The 12,955-nt window shown below is 37.5% G+C and overlaps 1 protein-coding gene across 2 annotated transcripts in view; it reads right to left on the reverse strand.

Moving 5' to 3' along the window:
* The window catches only part of LOC128248656 (uncharacterized), a 95,120-nt gene that overhangs the window by 19,370 nt on the left and 62,795 nt on the right, over positions 1–12,955 (reverse strand). Inside the window, exon 3 of one of the 2 annotated variants that reach the window (XM_089357058.1) lies at positions 4,864–8,585. The exons of the other annotated variant lie outside the window; for it this stretch is intronic. Within the exon in view, the coding sequence (XP_089213184.1) occupies positions 8,301–8,585 (285 nt within the window). The 3' untranslated portion in view covers positions 4,864–8,300. Of the gene's footprint in view, positions 1–4,863; positions 8,586–12,955 lie in introns of those variants that run through there. 2 annotated transcript variants of the gene reach the window in all.

Below are 12,955 nucleotides of genomic sequence, written 5' to 3' on the forward strand. Positions count from 1 at the left end.
TGCATACATATATATATATACATACATACATACATATATATATATATACATACATACATACATGCATACATATATATATACATACATGCATACATATATATATATATACATACATACATACATATTTATATATATACATACATACATACTTATATATATACATACATACATACATGCATGCATATATATATATATATATATATACATACACACATGCATACATATATATATATATATATACATACATACATACATACATTAATATATATACATACATATATACATAAATATATACATACATATATACATATATGTATACATATACGTATATAATTATATGTACGTACATATATATAAATACACACGCATTTCTATATATATATTGCAAACGAACACATTGGAACATATACATGTACGCCCATATGCATACAAATACACACAAAGATGCGCATATTTTAATATATATATCTATATCTACGTGCATTTATATATGTCTGTGTGTTCGTGGGTGCGTACGTGTGTATATATATATATATATATGAATATATGTACGTATGTGTATATGAATTTATGTATGCATGTATGTGTGTACACATGTATTATGATAAAAATATTAATGTTTCCAAATATTTTCTTATATGAAAAATGTTATTAAATTGCAGGTAAAGACGGGGCTAAGCTTTGAATTACTTAAAAATGAATACAAAATATAATGCAACACCAGAACAGTGAAGCAAAAAAAACTATAAAAGAAAAAAAAATTTATTATTTTATGGAACTAATATTATTTTTGGTAAGCTGGTTATTACCAAAATAACACTGTTTTTGAGTGAGAGGTTAACTAATAATCAAACAAAATAAGGAAATTGGATGTCATTAAGAAAAAGTAATACTAAAAACTGTCGACGTGGCCGTCTAGAATTCGATATAGACGAGAACGGATTTGTGTACAGATATGTGTTTAGGAAATTATACATACATACATACATATATTATATAAAATAGTGTGCGTATTTATTCACAAAAGAGGTGACCTTAAAAAGGACAACTTACATTCTAGAGAGCGCAGTTAAAGCCCAAACCATGAATGAAAGTAATTTCAAAGGGAATGAAAAATAAATTCCCTTTGAAATTAACTTTATTAATGATTTGGGCTTCAACTGACCCTTTTAGCATGTAAGGTGTCCTGTTTAAGGTCACCTCTGTGTATAAATACGTACACAATTTTATATGAAAAGTATGTTGTCTATTGACTTTATTACGCCTGTTGGCCACCGGTAGGAACATTTCTGGCTACTAGCGTTAAGCAGCAACTACAGTACAAAGGCAGCCACACATCATACCAGTGGGAGGAACTCACTTTACAAGCCACCCACCCATACACCCGTCCCCACACACATATTATATATATATGTGCACAAATATTTTTGCTTTAAACTGTGGGCTTGAAGTAGGTAATGCTATAAATAACACCGTTAAATATTGGAGACGATGGTGAAGAATGGTGGCTTCGACGCTTGGTAATGAGGCGCGGCGAGCGAAGAACCTCGTTGATGGTAATATGATCTTCCCATTTAATATTGAGGATCTGTCCTAGCTTGGATTGCTGGAAGCATTGAAGGCGCTTGAAGTCACGGTGGTACAGCGTCCAAGTTTCACAAGCGTAGAGAAGAGCTGACAGGACAATAGCACGTAAGACCTAGGTCTTTGTCTGGATGGTCAGTGCGTGATTGAAGAATACACGGTGGCTGAGTCTAGCGAAGGTGGAGTGGGCCGCCCTGATCCGGTTTACCAAGTCATTTTCACACGTCGGTGTCTTCTAAAGGATACTCCCAAGGTATGAGAACTGTTCAACTTCAAGGTGTTGGCCGTTAACGCTAATGTTCGTAGATGGACCGTTCTGGCCTGATGCAGGTCTGATTAGGGTCTTGGTCTTTAATATATTTACCTGCATCCCGAAGCGTCCATAAGCCGCATTGTAAAGATCGGCCGTCCTTTGTAGGCCATTAACGGTCCGGCTCGGAGTGGTATTGTCGTCGGCATAATGCATCTCACGGACTGAGATGGTGGATGTGCTCGTCTTTGCACGGAGATGCGCGAGATCAAAGAGTCTGCCATCCAAGCGATAGCGCATATTGATGGAAGGAGGGATTTCGTTGAACATGGCAACCATGTACAAAGAGAAACAGGTTGGTGCCAGGACACATCCTTGCTTAAGAACTTCAGTGATGGGAAACGGGTCTGTGAGGGCATTTTGATGGCATACACTACTCACCATGCCATCGTGAAGGGAACGGACCAGGGCAATGAAGTCCTTCGGACATCCAACCCGAGTGAGGACGGCCCACATTGCAAATATAATCCGGACGATAATTTAAACCAAAACACTGCACTCGTATCTCATTGTTCACGTGCTTCAGTACGGTGTGTGTAGATATATTTACGCGATTGCTGACATTAATCAATGGCTTCTCCCATCGGTTTCGGAGCATTAATACAACTGTCGATATATCTGACGACACGGGTATGCGAGAGAAGACTGCTCAACGAAGTGTTTGCAAGAATATTTATTCTTAATACACATTCAAAAAGAATTACTTATCATAAATAATTAAGACTGACAAATACTATCCGGCAATCTAATATTCCAATAGTTTTATATATGTCTATAATCCTAGACACATAAAGATACGCTACTTTATTAGCTTAATCACCATATGTACATACTTCGGCTCTTATCACTATATCAATGGTTTACGCGTATCTTTACGATACATAAGGATTATACACATAGCGTGTTTTCTCCTTATCCATTTTGGTTGCATCTATCTATCTATCTATCTATCCATCCATCCATCGACCTATCTATCTATCTGTATGTTTGTCTGTGTATCTGAATGCATATGTGTGTGTATACATACATACATCAATAGCCACACACACACACACACACACACACACACATACATATTATTACTTGTATAATACCTACACATTTTCTAAATCTCCGTTTTTTCGTTCTCTCTCCATTTTTTTCCTTCTCATCCCTTTCCGTCGAAGAGTCCAGGCTCGAAACATCAAAGGCTTTTCCATTCTTCCCGTGTGTCCGTCTATTGTTTTCTATAAATCTTAACTATATGTGTGTATGTATGTGTAATTGTATCATTATCTTCCTTTTGTTGATTGCGGCCATGTTGGAGCACCGCCTTTAGTCGAGCAAATCGACCCCAGGACTTATTCTTTGGGAACCTAGTACTTATTCTATCGGTCTGTTTGGCCGAACCGCAAAGTTACGGGGACGTAAACACACAACCATCGGTTGTCAAGCGATGTTGGGGGTACAAACACAGACACACAAACATATACACACACATGTATATATACATATATACGACGGGCTTCTTTCAGTTTCCGTCTACCAAATCCACTGACAAGGCTTTGGTCGGCCCGAGGCTATAGAAGACACTTGTCCAAGGTGCCACGCAGTGGGAATGAACCCGGGACCATATGGTTAGTAAGCAAGCTACTTACCACACTTTTTTTGTTGTTTTTTTCTTCATATTCTGCGCGGCCTGCCTGCGATTGTTCAGTTGTTGTACTCGTTGTTTTGAACAATCTTGTTCGTGTTTATTACTTCGCAGCTCATTCCCCTCCACAAAATTCTACTTTTTTCTATTGCCTTTGCCACATTGATTTCTATATCATTTTCCTTAGTTCTTGGTAAAATCGTTTTTGACTGGATTCGACTCAGTGTCCAACGAACCTTTGTCGATTTTGATAGTGCCTGGTCCTCTCACAATTTAGCGAAGATCTATTTTAAATGCTATCATATTAAAGAGCCTTCTTTTAAAGTTATATTTGCCACACTTTTTCCTTTCTTTCTTCATTTGTGCCATTTCAGCATTGATTTCAACGAGGACTGAAAGATCTCATCTGTTATTTTCAATCTTTTATTTAGTATTATTTTCCATACTGTTTGTTTGAGATTTTATATTTTTTTTTTTATGTACATATGAGGAGACTCCCATTTTCCTTTGTTATTACAGTGACTGCTGCCTATATTTCGATTAACCTGGTGATATTGATGTTCGTGTCTGTTTTTCTTAAAAATGCCAGGATATGCGATATTTTTTTTTATTGTTGAATTTTATCCCTTGGGAGATAATTTCGAAGGTCCATAGGAAGAATTAGTTTTATTTATTTAATTATTTCCGCCTTTAGATTGTCATGTTCATGATTTCCACGTTAATAACTTCTTTTGTTTAACTTTTCCCTCATTGCTATGTATTTATATTTGCTATTTTATAAAGGAAATCCTTATTATTGATAAAAAAAAAAAGCAATATTTATAACTACAACAACAACAAAAGCAATCATCATCATCAGTGTCATCATCGTTATCAAGGAAGCATGTTACCAAAATTCTTAAAGCTTCAGAAAAAGGCTTAGCGGTATTAACTTCCGGCTCCTTACCTTTTGAGTACAGATTCTGCCGAGGCCGACCTTGCCTTTTTTCCTTTGAAATAATTTGGAGCTCTTTAAAATATGTATCACTTGCGCACTGAGGTCCGTATAATCAATTCCCCCCTCTCCTCAAAATTACTGACGCTGTGCCATAATTTGAGACAATCATTATTATTATTATTATTATTATTATTATTATTATTATTAAGGCAGCGAGCTGGCAGAATCGTTAGCGCACAGAGCGAAATGCTTAGCGGTATCTCGTCTGTCTTTACGTTCTGAGTTCAAATTCCGCCAAGGTCGACTTTGCCTTTCTTCCTTTCGGGATCGCTAAATTAAGTACCAGTTACGCACTGGGGTCGATGTAATCGACTAGTCCCCAGTAGAAAGGATTATTATCGTTATTGCTGTTGTGCTACAGCTAAGCCATCATCGACAAAAACAACTGAATCATCTTCGTCGTCTCCGACGTGGTTGTCTCTCGATGCGGTGGTCTTTCTCCATTGCCTTATCTATAATATAATCATCATCAATACCACCACATTTATAAACGACTACTTCACCCTTAGCAACAGCAACAACAACATTGTCTTCAGCAGCCCCAGCAATCCTCCTCATCAACATCATCATCATCATCATGAGCAGCAGCAGGTGCAGCATCACCACCATCACTCCTACCACCATCATCATCATCATTGCCATCATCACCAGCAGCAGCATCACCACCACCATCGTCATCATCATCACCATCGTCATCATCATCATCACCACCATCGTCATCATCACCCTCATCATCACCATCATTATCGATGTTATAATTTTCATCATTGTCAGTTTGTCATTAATATCAATATTTATCATTTCCCCATCATCATTATCAATTTCATCAACATTATCACTATCGTCATCATCGCCGTCACTATCAACCTAGTTGTCATCTTCATTATCATCATCACCATCATCCTCGTCACCGTGGTCGACATTACTATCACAATCCTCATGGTGTCATCATCCTCATCGCCCTCATCTTCAGCCTGACCATTATCATCGGCCTGGTCGTCGTCGTCATCGCACGGCCATCATTACCCAGATCAATATCTTTGTGTATTCGTTACAACCGTTCTGGATTCCAACTCGTCACTTACATCAATATCGCTATCAATCCCGCTAATAAGATTATCCTTCTTTTCGCAAATCCCCACCACCAACATCACCATTATTATCACTAACAGAAATTATCATCACCATCACCATCATTCTTATTAGTATCACTATCATCATCGTTATCCTCGAACGCAACTACCACCACCACTACTACTACTACTACTACTTACCATTCTATGCGCATATTTTAGTCATTCCTGCGAGTCTTATGAATAAATTGATTTCCAGATCTTTCTATTCGAAGCGCTCATTTTAATATCCGTTCCCTAAATAAGTTCGATGCTAGAACGTCTCACCGCCACCCCTCAAGCACATTACCAAACCCACACGTTCTTCTCTTCCTCCTCCTCCCGCTTCTTCTTCTTGCTGTTGTTATGGTTATCCTTCTTATCTTCCTTTTCATCATCATTTCCCTCTCTTCTCATTCCCCTCTTCTTCTTTCCCGCTTCTCTCTTCTTCATTTTCGTATCTCTCTCTTCTTCATCTTATCTTCCTCTGTTTCTCTTCTTATATCTCTCTTCTTCGTTTCCTCTTCCTCCCACTATACTCCTCCTACACCATCTGTTATATGTCTGTCGAAGCTGTACACAACAAGCATACCATGCTGTTCAATATTTCGTTCTTTACCGTAATTTTCAGTTAAAATGTGTGTGACTATAAAATTCTTGCAGAAAGCTAATGAAATTTAGAATTGAATGGAATTGAACTCTAGGAAGATCTGTAAATCACCTGGATTACGTCTAAAACATCCAGCGTTCACTCGTTGGATTGAACTCCTCTCATGCTAATAGCATCAAGATTATTAAGGTATTTGCCGTTCACAATCAGTTATGTTATATGATTGTTACCGGTCTGTAAAAATAGGCCACTTTTCAGATAAATGCATCTCAATTTGTAGCGTCTATTATTCTGGTCTCTGCTACTGAAGAGGAAATAACCACTCCGAAATGCATGCATCCAAATAGTGAAAAATGTTGTGGAGGATAATCCTAGGACTATTATTCGAGCTTTGGAAACAATCGGTGAAGTGAAAAAGATGGACGAATTTGTTCCACACGAATTAAATATTGTTTACAAGACGCGTCGTTTGATGGTCTGTTCTTTACTTCTTGCGCAAAACCACTGAGAAGATTAATCACCTGTCACGAAAAATGGGTCTTAATGACAACTGTACGAGATCTTCGCTGCGACTAGAGTCGTCTTGACATGTTCTAAAGTCCCTTCTACACCCCCTAAAGCTTATGGTTACAATCTAGTGATACTGTTAAGAGATCATCCATTATTCATTTCTGCAGCCAGGAGAAATAGTAACATTCCAATACAACTGAGAGCAAATTGAAAAAAATATATTCTGAATTTGCTAGGAAATATCCGGCATTAATAAAGAGACAAGTGTCTATACTCTTGCGTGACAATGCCAAATTCCATTCGCAAATGAGGCCAAAGCAAGGTAGCAGCGGCTTCATTATGGGAATATTCAATCATCATCCATATTCTCCAAGTTTATCATCTACAGACTATCATTTATTTCGCCACCTCAAGCTTATCGTCCCCGACAAAATGTACGCAAACAAAGAAGAAGTAATGATAGCATTTGAGCAGTCATAGATTCAAAGGAGAATGATTTTTTTTTTCAAAGAAAAGATGTCTCCAAAGTTGCAGAGGCTAATGGAGCTATTTTGATTAATGTATAATGATCTAAAATAGCTTTTTAAATTATTTCTTTTTCCCATTACATGTAATACGTCAAGCATTGATTTAATATTCCTATAAACTAATGTCCTATATGAGAATGGAGTTATGATAGAAGACTAAAATGAAGAATCTACTCCTTTCACCAATGAAGGTTAGACTTCTAACCAAAGAAGAAATTAATGAGCTATTTCAAATATTGAGTGAAAACCTCTTATATTAACTGCGGCACTTTGCTTTTGTGACATTCATCCCGTTCCTTTATACAAGATCATTAACGATGATATTGAAATGAAATAGTTAAAAGTACAGTCGTGGATAAGAAACGGACAGTGAACCTTGATTACCGAAAGTTGACCTCTACGCTAGTGAGCTCGCCGAAAGCTGATCTCTGCTCTACTGTTCTCGCATTTCTGCTGTATCAATATCATCATTAATTTATACTCGGCCAATATCATGACTTCGAGCATTATTCTTTAATCTTTACCATTGCCACGTTACTAAGGAATCTTTTGAAAGTTCTAAAGATTCTTCGAAAAACTGCCTCGAGTTCAGTGTGGTTTCAAACTTTTGAATTATCGCATTTAACAATCACTATGATCTCCCAAGATTCCACGCGAATTCTTAAACCAGACAGAAAATCTCTTCTTTTTTTTGTTTTTTTTTTTCTTTTGAGAAATTGGTTTGGTGTCTTTTCTACATTCCATTATTGCTGCAAGAATTAAAACAGATTGTTAGATTCTCTTCAACTTAACACAAACGTAAACTATTTATACCATTGTGATGATTCTGATGTTGGAATTTCAAAACGTGGCGATTCTGCGATTAGGCATCTTCTAAAGCATCGATCGAATTTTGCTGGTACTTTTTGTAGCCACTTGGAAAAACTGACATTTCTTAACGGTTTCATCTTGAAGTAGCTGCAGTCAAGGTTTGTAGGGGTCTTCAAGACATAGGTGTGTGATGAGCATATCTGATGTTCACCTTGAGTAGCTGAAAGTTGAGTATTGCAGGTAGTGACCCTGAATGGGTAATGACGCAAAAATCAACGGAATACGCGGAGCAGGGGCCATTGTAATAGAATCAGATTGAGGTGTAGGCACATCTGTAGAGTGACTGAAATGAATGGGACAGTCTTGCATTGGAACTACACTGCTACTACTGTATATGTTGTAGCTGTACAGTCCCAGGCGCGGAAGCACTTTTCCTTCATAGGTCTCGCTTGAATGTAGGGTTAGTAATCGTCGACGGCAGTATTTTCCCACCTGAAGAGCAAAGTCAGGTTTTGAATGAAAGGAGTGAAATAGATATTTTAAACGACTTAGAAAACGCATAGCATGTAAATTTAAGGGGCTACATAAATATTCAGGTTCCTTCTCTTCGGGTACTTTTCTGGTTATCGCTTAAAAGTCAATTAGCATAATGAATTCGCCAACATTCGCACAGCATCTCAATAGCAGAGAGCGGAGTGAATATATCAGATTTGGTTAAGCAGCCAAAGACTCGCCTCCTTTACATACAAATTCAAATGAGGTAGAAGCGGATCTTAAGAAAATCATTTCCTTGTCTGCATAAATTCAGTTTAGGACGTGGTTTTGAAGAGTTCGCACCTGATTAATATCATCACTATATTAAAATACGTAGCGGTATTTTGTCCGACCTTACATTTTGAGTCCAAATTCTGCCAAGGTTGACTTTGCTTTTCATCCTTTCGGGGTCGATAAAATTAGTACCATTTAAACACTAGGGTCGATGAACACGTTGTATGAGGATAGCTATCGACTGTTGATGTCTTCATGGTGACAATGTGTTGAAATCAAAGGTATGTATAATACTGTGTGCACGTGTGTATATATGTGTGTATATGTCTGTAGATATATCCTCCGCTGAGCACGCATATTAAATCATATGCAGATATTGCTTCAGGGAGACATCTCTTTATTTCCTTTTCGTTCACGCGTTTCTCTCGTATGATTTTGGATACGTATGGAAATTCTGAGAAATATTCTTTGGAAATTACAGACTTCTCTCAGGACAAAAATTACGAAATAAATAAATAAACAAATAACAACGATTATGGATGTCAATAATCCATATAGCATTGAGACTTTTTCTCGTTCCTCCTTTCTAGAGCTTACGTCACATTTCTATTAAAAGTGGGTATTGGATTAGGGTTGAAAGAATCCAAAGCACAGTCTGCCATGAACGATACATGCGGCAGCCAAGCAAATTGTACAGTTAGCTGAGATTGTTTATGATTTTTCATTCTGTTTTATTTCATATCCCAATTGGTGTACAATAGCGTCGAAGGCTGCAAGTTTTACTGTTTACTGCTTTTCTCAAGCTCAGACCGACAAAGTTTTGTCTGTAACTCGGAGCAGAACAAGTATTACAGAGTACTCCTTTCAAAGAGTATCTGGTACTGTTTTCTTTTTCACGAAAGTTATATTTCAGTGATATATATATATATATAGATATATATATATATATATATATATATATATATAAGCAATGTTAATTCTCTAAATGAAGTATTAACAGTAACTGCACGATAAAGTGTAGTATATTGCCACTTAAGTGTGGCTGACCCCTAGGGGTGGATGTTACTGTTGCTTTTAGCCCCAGGAGGACATCTCCTCCAGCTGGCTTATCGACACACGACTGTGTCCTGTTTGCCAAGGGATGTCCTCCTGGGGCTAAAAGCAACAGTAACATCCACCCCTAGGGGTCAGCCACACTTAAGTGGCAATATACTACACTTTATCGTGCAGTTACTGTTAATACTTCATTTAGAGAATTAACATTGCTTGTTTTCACCTTTTCAATATCAGTGAAGAATGTCACTGGAAAAGAAGATATAAGATTTTGCCAGGTTTTTCTCTCTCACCAAGGTCATCAGCTGTCGAACGCCGAAGAAGGGAAATAACCCTGAAATCCGGATACGTTCGTGCTGCTGGTCGTGGTGAGAGGGATAACTCCCTTGGCAAACAGGACACAGTCGTGTGTCGATAAGCCAGCTGGAGGAGATGTCCTCCTGGGGCTAAAAGCAACAGTAACATCCACCCCTAGGGGTCAGCCACACTTAAGTGGCAATATACTACACTTTATATATATATATATATATATATATATATATATAACGATAAGAAATGGAGGAATGATAACAGTTAGAAGTGGATCATTGGTGTTTTAAAGTCATTTAGTAAAGACTTTATTAAATGACTTTGAAACACCATTGATCCTCTTCTTTTTTTATTGCTTCATTTCTTTTTTTTTATATATTAAACCACGGTTTTACCTTTTAAATTACCTACAACCGTATACTTTCTAACAAGGACCATACATACTGAGGTAATACCAGGAGTGCCTTTCGATACATTTATCCTTTAGAGGGTTACATAACCTCTAACATACATACATATATATATATATAATGTAGGTATCAGTTAGAGGGGTTTAATACCTCAAAGGGATAATTAAATCCAGAGTCGCTCCTGGTTATTACCTGGGTAGGTACAGTCTTTTGTAAGGTTGCACGGTAGATTTTCTAAGCCCTATAAAAAAAGAACTCGGAAGGTTGGGCCTCCAACCGGGTCTTTCGCGTTGCCGTTAAAGCCAGAAACTTTTCCGGCCCTCCTCTTTGTTATATACATGTATGTGTGTGTGTCGGTGTGTTCATTCGGTAGGAGCCTCACCACGAAATTGCCTCAGACAAGAATCGAAACCGTTACGGCGTGGTTGCAGAGAGAACGTCTAAATCACACGCCTATACCTACACCATTAAAGTTGTCTAGCTACTGAAATATAGAATATGTGGCAGAGGTTTATGAGAAGCTCTGGATATTTCTCTATAAAACCTGCTCCAATGACCTATAGTTAAAGGTTAAGCAACGAATAGGAAATTAGTTTTTCAAATAAAAATGTTAAAAAAAAATTTAATAAATAGAAAATAACTTTATCTTGATGAGTGGCAGCGTGATCACGTGACTGTACAAGGGTGTATGCGTGTATGCGAGTGGATGTACATAGGTGTATATGTGTGTATGCGTGTGTGTATGTGTATACATGTATGTGGAAAGGAAATATCAATTATCTTAGCGCATCTATTTCTTATAAACTTAGGCCCAGTTTGAAAATGTTCCAGAATAATCGGGAATAAAAATCGAAGTCAAAATATATAACACATTTATACGCATACACACATAGAAACCAACACGCATATACGCACACATAAAAAGGTAAATAAACCAAAAACACATTTAGAGATAGAAACATATAGTCACACATTATATCTCTCTTTCTCTCTCACATACATACACACATACATTCAAGCAAACACACACACACTCCGTCATATTGATGCAATACTACACAATATTAAATTAAGAATAACTTGACTTAAACGCATTGAAATACACGCATATACGCGCGCGGATGTATGTGTGTGTTTGTTTCAGTCATTAGACTGCGGCCATGCTGGTGCATCACCTTAAAGAATTTTTAGTCGACTGAATCGATTGCTGGAGTTTTTTTTTTTAAGCCGGGTATTTATTCTATCGGGCATAAACAGAACAACACCGGTTGTCAAGTAGGACCGGGAGATAGACACTTCCCCCTCCCCCTATATATATATATATATATATATATATCGACTCCAGTACTAAGCTGGTACTTATTTTATCGATCCCGAAAGGATGAAAGGGAAAGTCGACCTCGGCGGAATTTGAACTCAGAACGTAAAGACAGACGAAATACCGCTAAGCATTTCGCCCGGCCTGCTAACAATTCTACCAGTTCACGGCCATGAAACTATTAGTAAAAGTGTTGTGAAGCACAGGATAAAAAGCAAAAACAAAAATGCTGGAATATCGAAGTTCCTATTACTCATTCACACACACACACACACACACACACACACACACACACACACACACACACACACACAAAAGCAGGTACATACATATGTCTATATTTAGGTGTGATTCTGCGTTGGGAGAGGAAGACGAGCAGGAAGAAGCGTTAGTTCAGCAGGCGAAACTCTTGGTGGTATTTCGTCCGTTTTTACGTTCTGAGTCGAAATTTCGACGAGGCTCACTTTGACTTCCATCAATTTAGGATCGATAAAATAAGTACCAATTGAAAAAATGGGATCGATCTAGCCGACTTAACCTTCACCAATATTGCTGAACTTATGCCAAAATTCTAAATCAAAGTACCATCATTGTACTAATCGAGAGTGGGTGGATTTCCATTCATAGATTCAGTCATACAAACATACATTCGTACATTCATTCATAAATGCATACATACATACATACATACGCATGCATACATTAGTACATGCATTCAAATATACACACATATATAGATATATACGCTGCTGCATACGTACATATGGAAACAGATCCCCAAGTGCGTTCTTGCCTCTTGTGTGCGTCTCTCAGTGTTGTATGTGAAATAATCTATATTCGTGCAGACATGAATTCATATGGATACATATCTGTATACAATATGTGCACTTCATGCGCGTGTGTGTGTATGTGCGTGTGTGTCAGTGCCTACCGAGTGTCTGTGTATGTGATATAAGGATGAAAGATATAGGATGAGAGAGAGAGAGAGACTAATCTGTTTCCAT

Source organism: Octopus bimaculoides, chromosome 9, assembly GCF_046866305.1.
Source record: "Octopus bimaculoides isolate indiv1 chromosome 9, ASM4686630v1, whole genome shotgun sequence".
NCBI lineage: Eukaryota > Metazoa > Mollusca > Cephalopoda > Octopoda > Octopodidae > Octopus > Octopus bimaculoides.